The sequence below is a fragment of the Dendrobates tinctorius genome, unplaced genomic scaffold (assembly GCF_039654945.1).
Source record: "Dendrobates tinctorius isolate UK_male_01 unplaced genomic scaffold, ASM3965494v1 ptg000046l, whole genome shotgun sequence".
NCBI classification, from domain to species: Eukaryota; Metazoa; Chordata; class Amphibia; order Anura; family Dendrobatidae; genus Dendrobates; species Dendrobates tinctorius.
In genome coordinates this window covers 82118000-82143799 of record NW_027361714.1, presented here as the reverse complement: position 1 = coordinate 82143799, position 25800 = coordinate 82118000, and the positions used below count along the sequence as shown (strand labels likewise).

At 42.1% G+C, this 25800-nt stretch overlaps 1 protein-coding gene across 10 annotated transcripts in view; it reads right to left on the bottom strand.

Annotated features, from left to right (window-relative positions):
- Nucleotides 1-25800, bottom strand: part of SCML4 (Scm polycomb group protein like 4) — a 184788-nt gene that overhangs the window by 50597 nt on the left and 108391 nt on the right. For 9 of the 10 annotated variants that reach the window (XM_073576066.1, XM_073576064.1, XM_073576071.1 and 6 more), the window contains exon 2: nucleotides 16858-17069. In XM_073576066.1, the coding sequence (XP_073432167.1) occupies nucleotides 16858-17055 (198 nt within the window). In that variant the 5' untranslated portion in view covers nucleotides 17056-17069. Of the gene's footprint in view, nucleotides 1-16857; nucleotides 17070-19054; nucleotides 19164-25800 lie in introns of those variants that run through there. The other variant, XM_073576070.1, reaches the window with a different exon arrangement.

The following is a 25800-nucleotide window of genomic DNA, read 5'->3' as shown; positions in this document are numbered from 1 at the left end:
TCCACAGGGTATGGCATGGCATTGCAAAATGGAGTGGTAGCCTTCCTTATTCAAAATCCCTTTTACTTTGTAAAAATCTCCCTCTTTAACAGCACCAAAGCAACCCTAGACCATCACATTACCTTCACTATGCTTGACAGACGGCGTCAGGCACTCTTCCAGCATCTTTTCAGTTGTTCTGCGTCTCACAAATGTTCTTCTGTGTGATCCGAACACCTCAAACTTGGATTCATCTGTCCATAAAACTTTTTACCAATCTTCCTCTGTCCAATGTCTGTCTGGGATGATTTAGCGAATCCTGCTTTGAGCAGGGGGTTGGACCAGATGGCCCAGGAGGTCCCTTCCAACTCTACTATTCTATGATTCAATGTCTGTGTTCTTTTGCCCATATTAATCTTTTCCTTTTATTACCCAGTCTCAAATATGGCTTTTTATTTACCACTCTGCCCTGAAGGCCAGCATCCTGGAGTCGCCTCTTCACTGTAGACGTTGACACTGGCATTTTGCGTGTACTATTTAATAAAGCTGCCCGTTCAGGACCTGTGAGGCATCGATTTCTCAAACTACAGACTCTAATGTACTTGTCTTGTTGCTCAGTTGTGCAGCCGGGCCTCCCACCTCTCTTTCTACTCTGGTTAGAGCCTGTTTGTAATCTCCTCTGAAGGGAGTAGTACACACCGCTGTAAGAAATCTTCAGTTTCTTGACAATTTCTCGCATGGAATAGTCTTCATTTCTAAGAACAAGAACAGACTGTCGAGTTTCACATGAAAGTTCTTTTTTTCTGGCCATTTTGAGAGTTTAATGCAACCAACAAATGTAATGATCCAGATTCTCAACTAGCTCAAAGGAAGTTCGGGTTTATAGCTTCTCTAATCAGCCAAACTGTTTTCAGCTGTGCTAACATACTTGCACAAGGGTTTTCAAGTGTATTCAAACCATTCATTAGCCTTCTTACACAGTTAACAAACACAAAGGACCATAAGAACACTGGAGTGATGGTTGTTGGAAATGGGCCTCTATACACCTATGAACATATTGCATTACAAACCAGACGTTTGCAGCTAGAATAGTCATTTACCACATTAACAATGTATAGAGTGGGGGGCGTGGCCTGGACCTCATGTAGGGAGGACGTGGAGTGAGAGAGCTCCTGCCCGGATCCGACAATAAATCCTGATTACCGGCACTGCTGACGAGTCCCACTGACCTGGAGGGCTGCAATATCTCCCTGGGCGTTTAGACAGCGGAGGATCCTTGGGCCATGTCGAACCACAGCAGTTAAAAAGATAAGGAGACGCCGGGGCGCGCCTCTGCTACATCCAGGATGTCGCCAGCAAACAAGTCGTCCGCTAGTGGAGCGATGGGAGCTGCTGGCAGGCTGGAACGATATGCAAGGGTGCCTCCTGCTGCTGCTCAATCGCCCAGTGCACAGACTGAGGCAGACGCTGGATGCAGCGTGGAGCTGGAGGATCATCTCTCCAGGGAGGGAACAGTGAGTAAACTGGGCCCCCCTTCAGCCCGACACGTGCAGACACAGGGGCCTGTGCTGGAGGAGGAAGGAGTGGGGGATGGGGAGCAGCCGGAGTCTGTGACTGCTGAGCCCACGCTGGGAGAAATCCTCGCAGCAATTAACTCCTGCAATACCACACTGGCCACTCTAAGTAATCAAATGGAGATTGTCACCAAGGACATGGCCTGTATTAAACAAGAGCTGCGGGGGGTGACTGCCAGGGTGGGGGAACTGGAGGAGCGTGTTGGTGCGACGGAGGATAAATTGCCACCAATAACACGGGAGCTGGGAAAAGCCACGCAAAATATTACAATACTGCTGAACAAGGTGGATGATTTAGAGAACCGCTCCCGTAGAAGTAATCTGCGACTGGTGGGGGTTCCGGAGAGGACGGAGGGGACTGACTCACTTGGCTTTTTTGAAAAATGGCTAATGGACACCTTTGGTAAAGATGTTTTGTCCCCATTCTTTACTATTGAGAGAGCACACAGGGTCCCTACGCGTGCCCCCCCGCCGGGAGCACCCCCGCGTCCCATCTTGCTCAAGCTCCTACACTTTAAAGATAGAGATGCTATCCTGCGCAGATCCAGAGACATTAAGGAACTTGCTATTAATGGGAGGAAAGTCTCCATTTTCCTTGATTTTTCCCTGGAGGTGCAGCGTAAAAGGGCGCAATTTATTGAGATTAAAAAACGCCTACGTGACTTACAGGTGACATATTCCATGATGTACCCTGCGAGACTGCGGATTGATGTGAATGGAGAAACGCACTTTTTTGATACGGCGGGAATGGCGCTGTCCTGGCTGGATATTAATGAGAGGTCCATGAGGAAGAAGAATACTTGAAGTTCTCCCTTTTTTCGCCACCAGGTGTTGTTACTCCTTTTTGTCTAGGACGCTATGCTGGTATAATTACTACTGTTCATTCCATTTCGGATTCAGGGCGGGAGCTGACCGGATTGCTGTGGACACTCGTTACAGTGACAAGCTGTGGACCCTTCTCCCTGCGTTGACTCTGGGCGAGTTTTCTAGCCCTGATTCTCTCTATTTGAGAGAAATGTGCAAGTTACACTTGTGTTTGGGGGTAGGGGCACTGTGCACTGGTGTGCAGTGCTCCCTCTCCCTCCTTTGTTTTTTTCGTTTGTTGTTGTATTCCCTAATTGTTCTGTGGGATGTGATGTGCGTCAGTCGTGTCACCCAATTCATTGTACTGAGGGATGGTGGAGATTGCCTCTCTCCCTCGGGAGTGGAGTATGCTCCGATTTCTCATTTTTTAGTCTGCTCTTATGGCGATATCACTTAATATTGTAGCGTGGAATGTTAGGGGGCTCGGGGATGCAAATAAGAGATGTGCTATATTTACTAATATGCAGAAATTTCTCCCGGCTATCCTGTGTATGTCTGAGACCCACATGGTGAAAGATAATATTCATTGGCTAAGAAAGGGATGGGTTTCACATGAATATCATTCCACGTACTCAACCCATGCGCGGGGTGTCAGTGTGCTGGTGCACAGGTCCATCCCCTTCTCATGTACTAAATCAGTGGTTGACCCTGGGGGCAGATTTGTATGTTTGCTTTGCACGTTATACGGTATACAATTTATTTTGGTTGCCATGTACATCCCCCCGCCCTATTCAGTCGAACCAGTAAAAAGAATCTTGTCTATTTTGGGTTCCTTTCCCCCTGCGCCAACTCTTCTAATAGGAGATTTTAATACATATTTGCATCCCTATTTGGATAAGTTGCATTCGGGAAACATATCAGAAGATGCAGCCTCAACCTCATTTGCTAGAACGTTAGTGGAGCTGGGTATGGTAGATCTTTGGCGTGTCCAAAACCCCACAGCCAGACAGTTTTCCTGCTACTCTAGCTCCCACCACGCTATGTCACGGATAGACCTGGCCATTGGGAATACACTCATGACCCCATATGTACGAGGGGTGTCCTACCTGCCTAGAAGTGTATCTGATCACTCGCCGCTACATGTCACACTTTCATGGGGACACCCCCTCACCCTATCTAGACCTATCTGGAAGCTTAATCCCTTCTGGATCCAGCTTATAGGGGGATCTTTGCATGATGCCATTCTAGAATATTTTCAACTTAATGAGTACTCTGCATCATCACACATAGGCTTTCATGGAATCCCAGACTATGTCAGGGGCTTATATATTAGAGAAATATGCACACGGAAAAGCCAAAATAGACGCTACACCCAGAGTCTGATCCAGGAGGTGTCTGTTGCGGAGGCTGCGGTGATACTCAACCCGACAGAGGAAACTAAAAAAGCTTTGGAGAAGGCACAGGGGTCGCTCAGGGAAAACCTCATGTCGGCGGCAGCAAATAAACGTTATTTCCTCAAACAAAAATATTTTATAGAGGGGGAGGGAGTAGGACATTTATTGGCCACGGTCATTAGAGCACAGGACGGATCTTCATATATCAATAGGCTAAAAACGGACTCGGGTGGTCCTGTGACAGACAGTGCGGACATAGTGAGTGAGATAAGGAGGTATTATATGCGACTATACACATCAGATTGCAGTCTCACGGAGACTGAGATTGAGCAGTACCTGGATGCTCTCTCTCTCCCTGCATTGGCTGATAGCGATAGGGATTCATTGGATCGGGACATCCTGTTGGAGGAGTTGGAGGAGGCGCTTGGTCAGATGCAAAATGAAAAGGCTCCAGGAATGGATGGCCTGCCTGGCGAGTTTTACAAAACCTATGCACCCTTACTGCTACCTAAGCTACTTAAGGTATTTGAAGAGGCTGAAAGGCAGAGGGTCCTCCCGCCATCTATGAGGGAAGCTTTGATAGTTTTAATATTAAAGCCCGGAAAGGATCCAGAGGTTCCGGATTCATATCGCCCGATTTCCCTATTATCAACAGATGTTAAATTATTGGCCAAGGTACTCGCCAATAGGATGTCCCGAGTTATCTCATCTGTTATACAGAAGGATCAGACGGGATTTATCCCAGGCAGAGCCACATCTATGAACCTTAGGAAACTATACTTGGGGATTCAACATAGTTCTGGGGAGTTGGGGGGAAGAGCAATTTTGTCCTTAGACGCCGCTAAGGCATTCGATAGTTTGGAGTGGGGTTTTTTGTGGGCGGTACTTCGGAAAATGGGCTTTGGACACAGATTTATAAATTGGGTGAGGCTGTTGTATGGCTCGCCGGTGGCGAAGGTTGGAGCTAATGGCAGGGTCTCTGAGTCTTTTCCTCTTGGGAGAGGTACTAGACAGGGGTGCCCGCTCTCGCCCTTGCTATTTGCTACTGCGGTGGAGCCATTGGCAGTTGCAATTCGGAAGTCCAGAGAAATAATGGGATTCAGATGTGGAACTGTGGAGTTGAGGATATCATTGTACGCGGATGATTTACTTCTATATTTAGATAAGGTACATTCCTCGATTTTGCCGGCAATGGAGGTCATTCGAGAATTTGGGCTGAGGTCTGGTCTTCGGATTAATTGGTCCAAATCAGCTTTAATGCCGATAGACCCTCTCCCGGCGGATTTCTCAGATTTGCAGATACCGGTCCCTGTAGTTCGGAGGTTTAAGTATCTGGGTATAATTGTTAGTCCTGCCCCGAAGGATTTTCGGGCTCTGAATCTGGAGCCCCTGTTGCAGCGATTTAGAGCAAAAGTACATACTTGGTGTCGCCTGCTGTTGTCGAATATTGGTAGATCTAACTTAATCAAAATGGTAATGATGCCACAATTATTATATTTGATACATAATTCTCCGGTGTGGATCTGTAGGGACTTTTTTGCAAAAATAAATACATTATTCCGGGAATTAATTTGGAAGAAAAAACAGGCTAGGATTCGCTTGGAGATACTGCAGCGAGGGAAGGAGGAGGGAGGATTGGCGGTGCCAAACCCATTCATATACTTTATAGCCTCCCAGATGCAACATCTTAAGGGTTGGGGTAGAGACGGGGCGAGTGACAATGGTGGTGATATTGTGAGGGAAGGATCGGTATGGAAATATCCAGGGTGCCGGTTGGAGGTGGGAAGACGGCAGATAAATGGGGCACGATACCCCACGTTGGCTATGATTTTCAAGGTGTGGGATAGGGGTAAGTCTCTTTTGAAGATAAATGGGCCTACGGAATTGTGGCCATTGTGGCGAAATCCGGATTTGCAAGAGATCAAAAAGCTGGTGGGGTTCGGAAGATGGGAAGATAAAGGGATTTATCTGGTGTCACAAATTTTGCAAAATAATACTCTTTAAGAGTTTTGAACAATTGAGAACAGAATTTCACCTCCCGCACGTCTTCTTTTATCAGTACTTACAGCTAAGACATGCATTGGAAAAACAGAGAAGGACAAATCCGGTGATAGTGACACATAATCAAACACTACATATGCTACTTACATCTGAGTCTTCTAGGGGACTTATCTCTGAATTATATAAAAGATTATTGCCTGCCCATCTGGAGACATATCCACTGACTGCTGCTAAGAATAAGTGGGAACGGGACGTTGGCCCCCTGACGGAGGACCAGTGGTCCGATATTCTAGAACAGGTCCCTAAAATGGCGGTTTCTGAGTGCCAGCGGCTTTCGCAAATATATCTCATTCACAGGGTATATAAAACACCCAGCTTATTATTTAAAATGGGACTTAGGCCCAATACACAATGTGTTAGGTGTGGGCAGGATGATGCCCACTTGATGCATGTTATGTGGGAGTGCGGGCACATTGGGGATTTCTGGAGGCAGACCCTGGGACTCATAGCCCAAGTATACCATATCACAATATGACCGTCACCTCGTCTATGTTTGTTGAATTTGTGGGAGGAGGGGGTTGACTCGGACTCTGCAGTGGCCCTGGGAATAGCACGCATCCTGTATCAGGCAAGAAAGATACTTGCATATCATTGGTTGGATCCTATGCCACCAACATTGTCAGAGCTTAAAAATAAACTAAATAATGTCATCAGATTGGAAAGGGGGGCTTATTTAAAAAGAAATGCATTAAGAAAGTTTTACAAAATTTGGCAGCCATGGATGGAGTCACCGGGTCTCCCCTCGGGCGCACTGGTACGGGATGCGATGTTGGACCAGTTGCTGTTGTGCTTGCGATGAGGGGATGCTTGGGGGGTGAAAATAAAGTCTAGTGCCCTTTGTGGCGAAGTAGATTTTGAGTGGCGCGGTGGGAGGGGGCTGGGGTGGATTGGACCTGATATCCGTGGGGGGCGGGGGGGGCGAAATATGATGCGGAGTGGCGCGGCTGGCGGGGATGGTTTTCCCGCTGAAATGAGGCACTGATGTATAATTTTGATTTTTATTTGTGGAGCCATGTTGTTTATAGGCTCAGTTTTATGCAAATATCTGTGTTTTGAGATTTCTTCTTTTTATTTATTCTTACACAGGAAGAGTTTTACCCTTTAAATAATATCTGCTCTCAATGTAATTTTTACTAGCTATATAAGATGTCATATTCTTTCTGTATTGATTCCTGAATGTTTAATAAAAAAGATCTGATTAAAAAAAAAACAATGTATAGAGTGTATTTCTGAATCATTTAGTGTTCGCTTCATTGGAAAAAACTGTGCTTTTCTTTCAAAAATAAGGACATTTCTAAGTTACCCTAAATTTTTACACTGTAGTGTAAATGGACACGTTGCGATCCGGAAAGACGCTCCGCATATCAGTTTCTGCGGGTGATCCGCAGGCGTATGTATTCGCATAGTGGCCATGGGATTTCTTGAGATCCCATCCACTATGCTGTAACATCTGGATGCTGCAACAGTACACAGCATCCAACCCGCTCGATTACTGATCGTATGCACCTACCGTCAGAGTCTGTTTCTGTTTTTTCGTATAAACGTGTCTACTTTTCTGTGGCTGTTGGAACACACGGACACGTTCAGAAAAAAAAACATCACATGTGGAATTCATGTGAACTACATTCCTGTCATTTCAATCTATGGCTCTATAGGGAATTCAGGCAGAACCCATCGGGGCACAGTTAAGAAAGACAGTGTGAACAGGACCTAATGAAAAACATAGGCATTAGACATAAACTGCTGATCCCTGTTATGGCGACACTAGAGTTACAGAACTATATACTGTATGCAGCACATATACATAGATATTCACTATACATGTACACACATTATATATACATTATAAATATAGAAACATACACTAAATATTGTATATACAGTATACAGACACATACAGTGTGTACAAGGACAAATATAAGGTATATGCAAACAGAAACATTCAGTTTATATACAATATGCTCACATACATATAGACTTTATACATATATTTCACAATATACTGCACACATGCAGTATACATATATAATATACACAGACACATACTATATACTGTATGTACATGCATATATACACACACAAATTCACCACAAATATACACAATCATACTATATATTGTATATATGCACACACATACTATATACACATAGACAGACACACACACTGTATACTACCCATGTACACACACAGATATACATATATATGTATACTTACCAGGTCCTGATGTCACTTGTGCAGAACTAAGGATAGTGATGTAGGAGCAGCCATGATGATGAGGAGGACACACACACAGGGTTGCAGACATGTCCTGCCCCAGGTCTGACCTCTGCTGTGCTGTGCCCCTCCTCCTCACTCTCATTTTCTAACCTCACACTGCAGGGGAGAGAGAGGGGGGATTAGAGGGGGTTTGTGAGATCCGATCAAGGACTACAGAGGATGCACAGTGGTATTCACTGTAAGTAATGCTGTACACCCTCTGGGCACTTCATAAAGGGGCTGCAGACACAGGGGGGCCCCCTTTGTGGGTGGGGCCCCCAGGCAGCTGCTTTGTCTGCCTGCCCCAAGCTTGAGCCCTGATAAACAGGCAGCAACATACAAGAAAAAAAGGAACATGCTCCCACAATAGCTTAGAACAAGTTTGTCAGTATGTTACATGTAGTGATAGACAGTCTGGTCTCACTGCAAAGTGAATTCAAGTGTTGGAAGTTGAGCAGAGATTACTAACACCTTTCAGCTTTCATCTCACAGCAGACAGTGTGCTGGGAGGGGCAGTACAGCACAGCTCTGTCTCATTACAAACATATTTGCAGTTGCAGCTCTCCATTCACAGCACTGTCAGCTCAACTGTACTTCCTTCCCACCTCCCATGCTGATTGCCCTGAGATGAAAGCTGAAAGGTGCTAGTAATCACACTCATCCCTGAACTATTACTGGCACATGTATTCGCTCTGCAGTGAGAGGGATGCCAAGTTTTTTGTGGGACCTTCTGCTTTTCCCCCTATATCTTGCTGTCTGCATAAGATTGGTCAATATCATACAAGGGAAGAAGTACACGCGCCAAGAGACAAATCTCTGGCAACACTCAATTAGACATAAGTTATATCCTACACATTACAAGGCACATGGATCTCTGCAACAAACAGGAGAAATAACTTTTATTCAGCTCTATAGCACAATTCCCCAATTTGGCCAGTTTAACATGTTATAGCTGGTAAAAGGTCATCTTTAAATGTAATTAGGAACTTATTTATAATGATATTTGTTTTAGTTATTTTCTTTTCTTTTTTTTTTTTTTCTATCCCCGGAGAACCTATTTCAAAAGCAGCTGCAGAGCCTTGGACCTGTCATTTTCACTGGACTGCCAAGACTAGAAGAGAGCCAGCAGCAGTAGTTTTGACACAGTGAATGATTCTGCCTTTTTCTCTCTAGGAATTTTCATTATTTTTTTTTCTTTAAAGCTTCTCTTTTATGCAAGCCACTATTTTACCCTTCCCTTTCTAGAATGTTCACACCAGACTATATGTTCATTGTTCACTCTTCGCCCCTGTTGATACATATATCTCTTCCTCTGCTCTCCTACCCCACACAGCTCCAGCAATTTTTTATCAGCCTTGCTCCCCTATGCTCTCGCCTAGATGACTTCAAAGCTCCTAAGTCAGATACTCATCACTGTTACATCTGTTTTTTTAATTCTAAGGAAAATTGATCCATTATCCATCCATGTTGTTTCTTTAATTTGTAATGGGTTTGCTAGATCCAGTAAGCAAAAAAGGATCTATTACAAATGAAAGGAAAAGAGATGGCTAATTAACGGATCTGTATTCCATAGAATTCAATGTTAAAAGAACAGATCCAGCTGAAATCAGTTATTTAAAAACGACTAAAGTTGTGTCTGCACAACTTTTTTGCCAACAGATTGGCTACTGGACCTGTTCTAACTGATCACTACACTAGTCTTATGTCTACACCCTACAAAGCCCTGCCACCACATGTCTTTCATCTTTCTGAGTGCCTCTGCCAACATGTCTTCCACTTTGCATTCACTTGCTGATATTGAGGAATGCGAACTAGTGGAGCCTCAGTATCCTTTGCAGAAGGGAGCGAAGAAATTACTGATGGCAGATCTTCCTGAAATAAACAAACACTGGAAAGAATGAAACAATGGGCCACAAGCTTCGAGGTTTAAAAAGAGTCTCATAAGATTTGAACCTGCCATATTTTTACCAACAAACCTTTGTATTTAGGAATGAGGAAACCCTTACTTAAATTCACTCTCTTTAATGAACGAAATTAATGATGGAGCTATATAAGTGAGTAAAATAAATAAATGTCTCAACCTTTGACAAAGTGTTTACTAAGCATGTGTGAGGAGACTGCAGGCAAGTAGGATGCAGTAACGGACTATACACAGAGGTTTATTATACAGTAGAAGCTCCACGCAGGGAGAAAATGGAGGGATAATATTCCCTAATACAGCAAAAGGCTAATGGGGATAACTTAAGGAACAGGGACAAGTAAAGCCGACAATACAATAAAATATAACTTATCACTCAGGCGCCAGTCACGGTTGAACTTCTGTCTGTGACTGGTGCTGCCTAGATTGCGTCGCAGTGGGGGTCTGTCACAATCCTGAGGTAAATGTAGTATCTTTTGATGTTGGCGGTGTCCTCCCGTGGTCCTGACGATGGCAGCGAATCCTCGGGATCCTGATGCAGGTCTGGGGTCCAGGAGATGAGGTGATGAAGAGGGACACGTTTTTATCCTCAGCGGTGAGTGTCCCAACACTATGGAGATTTGCAGCACTGCCCAAACACAGTTTACAATGGGCAGCCCGGTTCGCTGTGCCGAATCGACACACGCCTAAGTCCCATTCACAGACCTTGTCTCTCATGGTCAGTAGTGTCAGTGGGGGGCGGCTATGGCAGCGTAGTCGGCTGTGTCAGCGGTCTTAGCGAGGGCAGTTATATCGGCTGAGACAGCGGTGTCTGAGCGGTACTCAGTCGACGGTCTCCTGTCAAAGCGCTCTGCCATCCCAGGCTCTGCTCTGACCAGAATGCCTCAGCTGATTTTACCTCACAGGCGTCCCGCGGCCCAGAAGTTCCCACCCAAACTATCTGGTCACTTGTGCGCTGCAGCTCTGTCCGCGTAGCCACGCCCCCTTTTCTCAAAACACAGAGTGCGGTCTGGATTCTCAAGCTTTCTACCCCTCAATATAGGGGACAGCCCCGATGGTTCCGGACCCTTGACGGAGGAGACGTGCCTAATTAGTTACTTCCCCTTACACATGCTTGCTAAAATTTTCTCAAAAGGTAAAAGTATTTCAGATTGATTTAGGAGAAAGAAAAGTTTATTTAGATATTTCTTCAACTGGATGAACGCTGTAGATTTTTGATTACGCAATTCAACAATATTCCTTTAATCGGTGACTTTTGCGCACTATACGGTACACAGTTACAGTGCACAGTGGACATTTTTTACTTCATGTGTCATAAAGACATTTTAGAAGTTTTGATTTGTGGGAATCCAATCAATGTCCCCACCAATTATTTACATACAGGGGCAGAAGTGTTCAGCCAAGAGCTATTGACCTCCAAAACTGAAAATACACTCCATACAAAGTCCAATTTGTCTCAGAAGAAGGTGGAGTTTCCACCTCTTTAGTGATTGGTGGGACTCTCAGAACTCAGACACCATGAATTAAAATTTCTGACATGTCTCTATTATATGTAAGATGTTTTCTGTAAGTGCAATTATACTGTTAATAAACTGAACAATGGACTTTTCCATAAGATATTTTCATTTTAAAACTGTGGTAAAATGGTGCATGACTGGACTGCAGAACTTAAAGGGCATCTGTTAGCAGGATTTCACCCCAAATTATTTATATCCACATGTAGCTTTTCCTAAGACAAGTTAAGCAATACCTGTACATAGCTTATCTGTTCCTGCATTACTGAAAAATCAGCATTTGAACTGATATGCAAGCAAAGAGGTAGATCTGAAGCCTTTGTCACTCCAGTTCTGTTCCCTACCCAGTGCTGTCTCCTCCTGCTTGACTAATGGCTCCTTTTCCTGAAGTCACATAGAGGCTGTAAGCAAAGCAAGAGGAAGACAGAGAATAGAGCTGGAGTGACAGAGGCTTCAGCCTCATTGCATATCAGTTCAAATGCTGATTTCTCAGTAAAAGAGGAACGGACTGGGCATGTTATGCTGTTGCTGGACTTGTCTTTTGAAGAGCTATGGTACATGCGCATATAGTTTGGAGGGTGAAATCCTGCTGACAGATTCCCTTTAATACATCTGCTTTGAAATTTACTGAAGAAAAAATATTATATGAAAATCTATAAACTGCATGTATTGTAATCAAGAACAAATGATTGGAAGACTAGGAAGTTTTTTAGTGCGCCATTAAAAGTGGGGATAAAATGTGCGTAGTTAAAGAAAAAAAAAAACAGCATTCTACTGTAAAATTTTTACCAATCAGTATAAACAAGAACACTGGGCATTGTGAGAAACCAATACAATACAGTTAACATGGTGATCTTCCAGAACAGGGAGCACCTTCTAAAACTAGCATTTTGGGCACAAAGAACTTGTCTCACTTCTGTTCTGGAATTTTAGATGCCCATTCCAGTTGGCATTATGTATATACTGTACGTACTGTGATGTGAGGAGCTGGAACCTAAGCATTTTCATTAATAACAGGGATGTTTTTTTATTGTAATGAAGCAGTGTTGCAGATGGTGCTGCAAGTATGACCTCCTCTGCTAATGGCCATCTGGTCCAAACCCTGTCTTCTCCTTGGCTTTAATGAAATATTGTTACAGTTTTACAGCTTGTGTCTGCTGACTTTATTTCTTCATGCTGATGTAACAGATTCATTTTACTGCTGTGCTCGTGTATAATTACCATACTTGTTGTCACCACTGCGCCCCATCTGTTTTCGATGGTCAGCCTCATTCAGTATAATGCCGTAATATACACTGTTCTCCTTTCACATTACTTGTATTATTACATTATGTTGTTTTACAGCCTTGTAATCTTGCCTTGTAATGCTGTGTGCCGTCACACAGCATTTGCAATATCTTAATTACAGATGTGTGGAACTGAAACAATCAATGTAACCCTGGTCTATGTTCGGTTAAGGTGGGGGTAAAATTCTTTGTGGATGTTCTTCGGAGATTATTGTGCACGCACTCAGCATCGGACTGGAGCACCTTTGGCCCACCAAAGAAAATCATTCTTGGGGCCCACTATGTAGCTACATAGAAATAAATACAAGACCACCAATTGTGTGGTAAAATGCGCTAATATCAGGGTATAATATAAGATAGTACACGTCTTAATTATGTAGCAAGGGTTGGGGTAGAATCATAGAATTATAGAGGGGTAGCCCCCTCATAGAATATAATGTAGCCTCCCTCATGGAATATAATGCAGCTCCCCTCATGGAATATAATGCAGCCCCCTCATGGAATATAATGCAGCCCCCTCATAGAGTATAATGCAGCCCACTCATAGGGTATAATGCAGCACCCCACAAAATATAATACAACCCCCTCATAAGGTATCATGCAGCCTCATATGGTATAATGCAGCCTCCCTCAGATAGTATAATACAGTCCTTCCACAGAATATAATGTAGCCCCCTCAGAGTATAATGCAACCCCCTCATAAGGCAGTTCCCCCATAGAACATACTGTAGCCCCATCATAGGGCATAATGCAGCCCCCCTCATATAGAATGATGTAGCCCCCTGAGAGAATAATGCAGTCGCCACACAGAATATAATGCAGCCCCCCACAGAAAATAATGTAGCTCCCTCATAAAGTATAACACAGCCCCCTCGAAGGATATAATGCAGCCCCTCTCATAGGGTATAGTACACTCCCCCTCCACCTCCATCATTGTTCTCACGCCACCTTCATAATTGCCTTCTCACCCACCACCCCTATCATTGCCCTTTCCACCATCTCCATCATTGCCTCCTCCCCCACCACTACCATCATTGTCCTTTCCACCACAACCATCATTGCTTTCTCCCCGACCACCCCCATCATTGCCCAATCCAACACCTCCATCATTGCTTCCTCCCCCACCACCCCATCATCTTTTCCACCACCACCAACATTGCCTTTTCCCCCACCACCACATCACTGCTCTCTACATCACCCACATCATTGCCAATCTCCAATACACACACACAGCACCGCACGCAGGCAGACAGACACACACGCATAGCACCACTCACCTCTCCTTTGCACGTTCCCCGCAGCACATCCCGGCAGCTTTCTCTCTGAAACAGTCATGCTGAATGATGACATCATTCAGCTGCGCTGTGTCAGACAGGAAGTGCCGGGCAGGAAGCAGGACGGAAAAAATTAGCAAAATTCTAATAGCCTCGATTAAAGAAAATCATAAATTGCATCTACAGCTCTTATTCATACCTATGTGTCACCATGGTAGCAGACTACAAACAAAACCAGTGTAGTCTAATACTCCGATCATGTTTCCTTACATCTGTCACTCCTGCTTGGTAACATCAATTTGGCAGGTTAGCAACAATGCAAATTACTATTAGACTTGAACAACAGGAGCAGCAGGATTTAGCTGCATTAAACGGAGGCAATAGTAGAATTCAGCATTTTAAGTGTTGATAAAAATTTGTTTTATTACTTCATCAAAAAAAAAAAGTGTAGTAAGACAGAATTCAGATATGCACATTTGTCTGACACATTTCAAGAGTGACAGAGACGCTCTTAATCATGGATGGCTTTTGTAGCAGGAGGTTAGAGCAGCTGGACCAGCAATGATCAGTTGGGATGGTCTTAGTGAGACAGCCCCTTTAAAACAGCTTGGTTGTGTAGCCGGTTATACCTTTCGCTGTGATCCTATAATTATGTGATGTCCGATTTTTCTAGGACTAAATGAACATTTAATTATTCAGCCAAAGTTGTACAGAATGATCCTAGTGCTAATAATATTTTACATATAGATAAAAAACACTCCAACAATTATTAGCATGAATCAACACTGCACTTACCAAATGGTACAAAAAATCTTCCCTTATTGTTCAGTCCATTATATCCAAAGACATGTGAGAGGGAGCGAGTAGCAGGGTGTATTGCCCACTATACACTCTGCTATTCTCCCCTCTAACTAGTCAGGCATGTCACAATGGGAGACATATCCCTTAGACCCCTGTCAGAGGCCTCTAATACAGCTCTCATACAGATCTCATACTTTGCACTGAGGAGGGACAACACCTCGAAACACGTGTTTGAACATAGAGATTCTGGTTTGGCTTTTATCCTAAGTCATCTGGCCTCCTTAAAGGTTGATATTGCTACTTCTAATAGGTGGCATAGAATTCAAGTCCTCTTGCTCTGCTTTCTCAAGAGGCAGTTTGCATCCTCATTCTAATAATTGTTAGATTGGAATGTCTGTTTATTGACTACAGGACATAATTTTTTTGGTTTTAATCCTACAAGCCCTTGTTTTTCTATGTCTTAGCTTTCATATGATTGGTGGCAGCAATGTCCTATTTGCTCTAAAAAAAAAAACAGTTGCCATGCGCATTAGCTACAAATGTAATAACATTTGATGAGGATCCATAGAAGTGGATACCAAAAGCTAGATGCTTTACGCCCTTTATTCACTTTAGTGTTCCATAGACAAAAAGAGGGAGCAGTATTAAATCTGTCAACAAGCGAGATGAAGAAACGCTTTAGTCATTTGTTTCATCTAGCTCACGCACCAGTCTGGCACTACAACTAAAATATTAGATGCCAAAAATGATCCAGTAGAAAGCCAAAGAATCACTTCTAGCATCAGTTTCTCACCAGTGTTTTTATACTGTGATGGACGAAAATCACATTGGATTGCTGGATATGTATGAGCTTACCCTAAGAAATTGCATTTTCATTCCGTAATACAGTAAATAGGTCTATCATTTAAAGGGAATCTGTAGTCAGAATATTTCACCTCTAACTAATGGCATGTGTGTAAAGGTGCTTTAATGCTTATTAAATCCATACCTTGCTTGTAGTATTTTAGAAATTGTAAAGAAATCCAGCGCAAGCACCATGATCACATCAGAGGGGGTGGTACATGCCCAGAAAGTTCCTGATGACTTTGCGAGATACAGACTATTGACCTGCACATGAACCACCCCCCTAATGTACGACCCCACCTAAAAAGAATCTTGGGCAGGGGAGATAGATTATTGAGAAAAGAGGGACCTGTCCATCAGAGTCCAGAGGCCGGCACCAGGTGGCGAACTAGAGAAAGAAGCAGGAAAGAAAGAAGTGCAGTGTTAGCCCCCCACAGTAGCAATTAAAACTTCAAGGATGGATTTCTCTACAATTTCCAAACAAGTGAGTGAAGCAAGGATTTAATGAGCATTATAGACCCGTTACACACATGCCTTTAGATAGGGGTCTAATATCCCGATGACCCCTTTAGGGTATGTGTCCACAATCAGGAGCTGCTGTGGGTTTGACGTTGCATGTTTATGCAGCATCAAACCTGCAGTGGCCAGTTGTGACAGCATATTGGATGGGGTTTCTAGAAATCCCATGTCCACTACGCGTGTCTAGTCACCTGCGGATCACCTGTGGAGACTGACATGTGGCGCATCTCTCAAGACTGCAGCAAGTCAATTTCTCTTACGGAGACGTTAGGCTCCGCAAGAGAAATTTCACCAGTGGTAATGTATTGGATGAGGTAAATCCACATGATTCAATGAACACATACGGATTTACCCACGTTCAATTGAAGGCATCGCTTCGGACTCAGCGAACATACTAGGGCTGCTAGTTCTAGATAGTGGGCACCGTCCTTAGAGGCTTACTTCTGCTTAATACAGACTTTCTCTGGCTACTTTTCCAAACTTCGAATCTAACATGAGCTTCCACAATGTAAAGATTCTGCTTATTTTGTTTATACTTTCAATCATGAAGAGACCATGCCCTAGTGTTATTTAAAAATGTACAGTATGGAAAATATACAAAATCATTGTGTGCAAGAGATGTTCATAGAAATACCTTAAAGCCAGGCTTTCTGCCTCTCTTCTTTGGAATTTTTACAGTTGGGATGGATCCCGCATTCCCCGAATATAAGTTGTGGACAGTCATTTTCAGGGGGTTGGAATGAAGTGGGGGTCGCCCCCGTTTTCTTCCAGGTATTCTAGGAGACTGCATCTCTGCAATGTACTCTCTCACGTTATGTATAGACTGATTCATTCACAAAAAAAGACCTGAAAGATAAAAAGAACATGCCCCATTATTCAAATGTAATTCGGCTCACCAAGTTATTTGGAAGGTATTAGAATGAACATCCACACACTAATATGGCAACGTGAGCATACTGCCTCCTGTCGAACTCTACTTTTTGCTATTTGGCTAACCAAGTGTACATATAAATACAGTATCATATAAAAGTTTGGGCACTCCTGTCCAAACTTATTGTTATTGTGAACAGATAAGCCAGTTGAAGATTAAATGATTTCTAAAAGGCCTAAATTTAAAAATGAAACACGTACTTTGTATTTTTGGCTAAAAAATAAATATATCTTCATCTTTTACATTTTAAATATTACAAAAAGGAGAATGGGTCAATGCAAAAAAGTTTGGGCACCCTGCATGGATAGTACCTAGTAGCACCCTCTTTTGAAAGTATCACAACTTGTAAATGCTATTTATAGCCAGACAAGAGTCTTTCATTTCTTGTTTGAGAGATTTTCATTAGAGATGAGCGAATATGTTCAGGTTCCCTCTTATTCAGCAATCTGTAACGCTTGCCAAATAAGCTGCAGAGGGAAGTCCGGCTTCCTGGATCACACTGGCTGAACAGCTGATCTGCGCCGTAGCTGCATGTGTCATGGCTGTGTCATAGTCACAGTCATATGCATGGAGAGCCTGTGTGTTGGGCTCTCCATGCATGTGCTGCAATTGTGACACAGCCGCGACACATGCAGCTGCGGCGCCGATCTGTTGTTCAGCCGCTGCAATCCAGGAAGCCGGGTTCCCTTTGCAGCTTATTTGCAAAGCACTATTGCTTGCCGAATAAGCAGGAACCTGAACATATTCGCTCATCTCTAATTTTCATCCATTTTTCCTTGGACCATTGTTCCAGGTCTGTGAAATTCCTGTGTCGTATTGTATGCACCGCTATTTTGAGGTCTAGCCACAGATTTTCAGTGATGTTCAGATCAGGGAATTGTGAAGGCCATTAAAAAACCTTCAGCTTACACCTTTTGAGGTAGTCTATTGTAGATTTTGACGTATGTTTAGGATCATTATCCATTTGTAGAAGCAATCCTCTTTTCAACTTCAACCTTTTTACAGATCGTGTTATGTTAGCATCAAGAATTTGTTAAAATTTCATTAAATCCAAAGCATTATTGAACCACCCCCATGCTTAATAGTTGGTGAGTTGTTTTTTTCCTGAAATTATGTTCCCTTTTTTCTCTGTACATAATTTTTATTCATTCTGACCAAAGAGTTCTATTTTAACCTCATCGGTCCACAGAACTTGTTTCTACAATGCATCAGGCTTGCTTTGATGTTCTTTTTGCATACATCTAATGCTGAGTTTTAAGGTGAGGACGCAGGATAGGTTTTCTTCTGATGACCATTCCATGAAGGACATATTTGTGTAGATGTCTCTAAATAGTAAAACAATGTACGACAGCTCCAGAGTCTGCTAAATCTTTCTGAAGGTCTTTTGCAGTCAAGCTGGGGTTCTGATTTGACTCTAGCAATCTTTTGAGCTGCTCTCACTGAAATTTTGCTTAGTCTACCAGACCTTATCTTGACCTCCATGGTTGCTGTTAACTGCCATTTATTAATTCAATTTCAAACTGAGGAAAGGGCAACTTGAAAGCACTTTGCTATCTTCCTATAGCCTTCTCTTGTTTGTGCACCTCCACCATTTTAAGAGTGCTAGGCAGAACTCTGCTGCTGTTTTTTGGCACAAGGTTAGAGGAGGCTGGGTTTTTATAAAGCTGGGAATTTTTCATTGCCTGGTCTCTCCTAACAATGATAGTGAACAAGTCATAACCCTAACAGGCTAATTAAAGGTCTGAAACCTTGGTTAAAGTTATCTGAGCACACAAATCTCCAAGTGTGCCCAACCTTTTGCAGCCGCCCATTTACCTTTTTGTTATTTTTAAAATGAAAAAAAATAAATAAATGACAATATATATTTGTCTTAAATATAAAATAAATGTGTGATCTTTACCTTTAGGCCTTTTAGAGATCATTTTGTCTTCAACTTGCCTAATTGTTTACAATAACAGTCATTTAGACCAGGGTTGCCAAAACATTTACATGCCACTGTAGTTAGTAAGCTGTAAGAGACACGTGGAAAGTTGCATCATTTAGTATTTGAAATGCCTTGAAACAATAAACAAGGCAAGGTTGAAAAAAAAGGAGAAACAAAACCATACTTAAGCAAAGCCAACATTTTCACAGCTTCTATAAAGACTAGAGGCCCCGTATACATTAGACTAATGTAAACTGAATCCGCCAATATCAAAGGGTTCATATTGTGTTTGGGAGTCTGGCAGCGGCTCAGTTATAGAGAGTGCACATGCACTTGGCAAAGCAAGCACTCCTGTGTGTGGGAGGGTCGTGTGAGATAGCTGGTGGTCAAATGATTGGCCAAACCATTGTTCAGCCGACAGCTACTTAAAAATGTATGTGGGGCCAAATAGTATTTCATCTAGCAATGGTGTCTCTACTTGCTGCATATTATAAAAAATGGGTGGAGCACTCTTCTAAAATTTGCTTTCTGAAAAGAAACATTGATGGTGAACATTAGAGAGCTCCATCTTGTTGGAACGCCTCACATTCACACAGCAGCATGATATACTTTTATCACCCGATTTTCCCATAAGGAAACATTACTACACCGCATTCCATATTATTATGCAAATGTGGTTTCTCTGATTTTCCTAAATGGTTCCCGCCTTCAGACAAATTAAACATGAAGAGGAAGTCCAGGCTACATCTTATCTCCAATTTCCTCATTATGTTCAATTTGTCTGCAGGCAGGAACAGTGATGCCATTGCTGATTGGGCACCAGGCATCGCGTGTCAAGGAACAACATGAGAGCCCCAGCACTGCGAGTGCCGACACCGCGGGAACGGTGCCTGCATTGGAGACGAGTAGAGGTTTCCTATTTTATCGGGGCCAAGCATTGGCTATTAGAAGGGGTTGTCCTAGTAGTAGAGGACGCTATTCATTTTTTATGAAATATCTATTATTTTCATACTTTATTAATCCACTAAATGTCCACAATATTGAAAAAATGGCACTTCCATACAATTGCACAAAAAACAACAACGGAGGCAGCTATTCAAGCCGATATCCAAAAAGGAGAAGAGAACCATAAATATGACAAACAATTTTGTTTATTGAACAGTAAAAATATTTAAAAGAGCTACCAATTATTTTCATTCAAACATTTACCCCTAGGGGGCAGCATCAACTATGGCATGTATAAATTTACAATATAGTCTTTATATGATGATATCGCTCAATAAACATAAGAGCACAATATTATAAGCACACCCATTAAGGCAATAATAAATGTGTAATAAGAGAATGGCAAAAAGGAATCCAATTAAACCGAGTCACAATCATGCATACTCACTATGTACCTTAATGTCATAAACCTCCAGTTATCTTAACCCATGCCTAATGGATAAGTGCTATGCGCATGAATATACCCAAATATAATGGTGTACTTACTTAAAATATAAGCAAAAATATGTGCCCCCGGAAGAAGCAAGTGGGCGAAACGCGCGTCGGGGCGCGGGGACAGCATCACAAACGGCACATATTTTTGCTTATATTTTAAGTAAGTACACCATTATATTTGGGTATATTCATGCGCATAGCACTTATCCATTAGGCATGGGTTAAGATAACTGGAGGTTTACGACATTAAGGTACATAGTGAGTATGCATGATTGTGACTCGGTTTAATTGGATTCCTTTTTGCCATTCTCTTATTACACATTTATTATTGCCTTAATGGGTGTGCTTATAATATTGTGCTCTTATGTTTATTGAGCGATATCATCATATAAAGACTATATTGTAAATTTATACATGCCATAGTTGATGCTGCCCCCTAGGGATAAATGTTTGAATGAAAATAATTGGTAGCTCTTTTAAATATTTTTACTGTTCAATAAACAAAATTGTTTGTCATATTTATGGTTCTCTTCTCCTTTTTGGATGTCGGCTTGAATAGCTGCCTCCGTTGTTGTTTTTTGTGTATTTTCATACTTTGTCCAAGACATTGCGCTATTTGACACTTTTCTTCAGCAGAGATCCTTTTTCTTTCCCATATTTCCTGAAACTTGTGGCCTGCTTAATAATGTGTAACGTCTTTCTTAAGTAGTTTTCCTTTAATTTGGCACAACCGGTAAACTAATTATTACAGGAGTTTGGGATTAACTTTAGTGAGCCAAAGAGCCCTGAGACGCAATGCCATCCATACACGTATTTGAAAAACAAAGAATGACATCTTTACGACACTTTAATCCAACTTGCATAATAATTTGGAATTCCGTGTATACCGTATTTCAGCCTGTAGGAAATCTTCCAGCGATTGTTCCCTAGATGCAATAGAATAGCTGTAGGTGTTGCAGTTTAGTGCAGAACCTGGTCCTCAAGGGGCCAAAACTCCCTTTTGCCACACAGTATAACAGTAATTTAAATGACATGTCATATATGATACCACGTAATAAATAAAGGCTTACGAGTACATACAGAACGGCAGGGTTAGTGTTGATAAAAGGAAGAACTGTCCCTTTGGCGGCCATGTCCACCATCATTTACTGTGTTCAATATCTTATTATAGCCATGTGTAAATGTCCTCCTTTTAGGCTGAGTATAAATTTTCATCATAAAACTGGTTTTATAGCTGTACTAGCTGTATTTTTTGAATGCTCTATAGGAGCCTCACCAAGATAATGATAAACGTATATTTTAAATGTGTTTCTTGAACATAGTTCACCATAAAGGCAATCTGTCAAGTCGAGAAACCAGAGATTGGGAATCATTTAAAGGATTTTGTGCCACAACACACTTTGCTGTTAAAATCTCCCCAACGGTATAACATGGCTTTTTTACCATAAAAACTATTAATATGCAGAATACCCTACTTCAGGGGCAAGTCACAGTGGGAGACGTCAAGGATTTAAAAAAATGAATGGATGCTTATAAAGAAATAATATAAATGCTTATGTTAATGCGTAAAGTTCTTTTCTATAGGTTTGGTCCAGTGGATCCACAATTTTGATCAAGAGGAAAAGATTAGCTCTTTTTGAAGCAGGATGGATCATGCATTCCGGTTGCCTATGCCCTCCTTCCCATTGTCTTTTCCAATGCCTTAGTTGAATTTGATGAACATTTGGCTTTTGTCAACTGTATTAAAGGTATCAGCGGGTTTTTGCTATGTAATCGGAGAACACCATAAAGTAGGACCCTGATTCCAGTGACGTGTCACAAACTAAGTTGATTATGCAAATTGTCTTTTCAGAGAGGAAGAGGACTAGAACTCTAGTGCCACCTATTAGAAGTAGCAATCCTAAAAGTCAATGTCGACCCTTTAACGAGCCTTGTTACATGATTTAGGATAAAAGCCAAGCCAGAATCTCAATTTGCAGACACTGTGTTTTGAGGTACTGCCCCTCGTCAGTGCAGAGTGTGAGATCTGGTTTGGCTGTGAGGCGTCTGACCGATATCCAAGAAGTATCATTTCTCCTTGCGGAGAATGACATGCTAAGCATGTCAAGATGAGGAGACTTAAAGCTCCTCTGGGAAATATGCTAATTATGCAATTTGTCTCTTCAGAGAGGAAGACGACTAGAACTCTATTGCCACCTATTGGAAGTAGCAATACTAAGTTGAATTTTGATGCTTCAATGCAACCAGTTTTTTATCAGTAGGAGATTATCAGTACAAGACTGCATGGCACGTGCAGGGTAGTCCAACCCTGACCCAGCACTGATTGGCAGCTCTGTCACTATACAATGTACAAAGCAAGCAGTGGTATGGGCAGGGTTATACACAGCAACAGCTCAGCTGGGCGAGATTTGCAGCATAGAAAACTGTGACTATCCTAAATACTGCATCCAATAAACTGATACATTAAGTAGTAAAAAATCCAGCACCAAGAAGTTGCACTCCATTGAACTTTATTACAAAATCTTCATATAAAAGCAAAGACAACTGACCATAGAAAAAATGGCAAAATAGAGGTCCCAGACACCGGTTTACACGTTTCTGGGCCAAATGTGCCCCTTTGTCATAACCTGGTTATGATGAGCCATCATGCTGTATATGGTGCATAATATGTGCAGGACTATATGTTGGCCATTATATTATGTGCAGAACTATATGTGGGGCTATCATATTATGTGCAGGACTATATGTGGGGCCATTATATTATGTGCAAGGCTATATGTGGGGCCATCATATTAAGTGCAGGGCTATACTGTATGTGGGGCCATTATATTATGTGCATGACTATGTGGGGCCATCATATTATGCGCAGAACTATATGTGGGGCCATTATATTATGTGCAGGACTATATGTGGGGCCATTATATTATGTGCAGGGCTATATGTTAGGCCATTATATTATGTGCAGGACTATATGTGGGGCCATTATATTACGTGCAGGACTATATGTGGGGCCATCATATTATGTGCAGGACTATATGTGGGGCCATTATATTATGTGCAGGACTATATGTGGGGCCATTATATTATGTGCAGGGCTATATGTGAGGCCATTATATTATGTGCAGGACTATATGTGGGGCCATTATATTATGTGCAGGACTATATGTGAGGCCATTATATTATGTGCAGGACTATATGTGAGGCCATTATATTATGTGCAGGGGTATATGTGTGGCCATTATATTATGTGCAGGACTATATGTGAGGCCATTATATTATGTGCAGGACTATATGTGAGGCCATTATATAATGCGCAGGACTATATGTGGGGCCATTATGTTATGTGCAGGACTATATGTGGGGCCATTATATTATGTGCAGGGGTATATGTGTGGCCATCATATTATGTGCAGGACTATATGTGGGGCCATCATATTATGTGCAGGATTGTATGTGTGGCCTTTATATTATGTGCAGGACTATATTTGAGGCCATTATATTATGTACAGGACTATATGTGGGACCATTATATTTTGTGCAGGACTATATGTGGGACCATTATATTATTTGCAGGGCTATACTTTATATGATACCATTATATGTCCAGGGATATATGTGTGGGGCCATTATATTATGTGCAGGGCTATTAGGACTTTTGCTCTGGGGCCTCATGATTTCTACAGCTCTGGCAAAAATTAAGAGACCACTGCAAAATCTTCAGTTTGTCTGAATATTCTCTTTATAGGTATATTTTTGAGTAAAATGTAAATTGCTCTTTTATTCTATAAACTACTGACATGTCTTCGAATTTCCAAGCACTAAATTTTGTATTTATTTTCAGAAAATGAGAAATGGTCAAAATAACAAAAAAATGCAGTGCTTGTAGACCTGAAATAATGCTAAGAAAACAACTTCATAATCATTTAGAAACAACAATACTAACGATTTAACTCAGGAACAGTTCAGAAATCAATATTTTGTGGAATAACCATGATTTTTAATAACAGCTTTCAAGCAGCTTGGCATGCTTTCCACCAGTCTTTTACACTGCTTTTGGATGATCTTATGCCACTCCTGGTACCAAAATTTAAGCAGTTCTTCTTTGTTTGATGGCTTGTGACTATCCATCTTCCTCTTGATTACATTCCAGAGGTTTTCAATGGGGTTCAGGTCTGGAGATTGGGATGGCCATGACAGGGATTTTAATGTGGTTGGTGGTCCTTCATCCACACATTGATTGACCTAGCTGTGTGGCATGGCGCATTGTCCTGCTGGAGAAACCAGTCATCAGAGTTGGGGAACATTGCCTGAGCAGAAGGAATCAACTGTTTTTCCAGGATAACCTTGTATGCGACTTGATTTATACATCCTTCGCAAAGACTATCCTCCCCAATTCCAGCCTTGCTGAAGGATCCCCAGATCATCACCGATCCTCCACCAAATTTCACAGTGGGTGCAAGACACTGTGGCTTGTACGCCTCTCCAGGTCTCCGTCTAACCATTAGATGACCATGTGTTGAGCAAAGTTGAAAATTAGACTCATTAGAGATTACCTTACTCCAGTCCTCTATAGTCCAATCTTTATGGTCTTTGGCAAACTTCAGCCTGGCTCTCTTTTGCGTTTCATTGATGAAAGGCTTTTTTCTAGCTTTATATGACTTGAGTCCTGCCTCTAGGAGCCTGTTGTGAATTGTTCTTGCTAAGCATTTCACCCCAGCTGCCATTTGACATTCCTTTTGTAGGTCACTTGATGTCATCCTGCGGTTGCAGAGTGACATTCAAATAAGATGACGGTCATCCCGGTCAGTGGAGAGTCGTTTTCGCCCTCTGCCGGTCTGTAGCTTTGTTGTCCCCAATGTCTGCTACTTGACCTTGTTGTAATTGACTGCCGTCTTACAAATTTTAAGGATGGGGGCAACATTACACTCACTGTATCCCTCTGCTAGTAAAGCTAGAATTGAGCTCTTCTTTTCCTCACTCAAGACTTTTCTTTTCAACTTCTTTGAGATGGTTAAAAGTTATTTTTTCATTCTTATTACTTTTGGGATATTACTAGCACTTGTTTTGCCATCCAGCTTATCCTATTGCAAGAGGATTGTGAACATCACAGCAGCGTTTTTTATACTTTCCTTTGTTAAATAAGATTTGGTTCAGGTGATCACCTAATCATAAGCACATTAAGTAGAATGAGGTGTACTCTGGTTGGAATTCAACTGACACTGGAATGGAATGGCTGTCAGACATGTAGAGAAGCTGATTTTTATAAAACTGTGCAGTGGTCT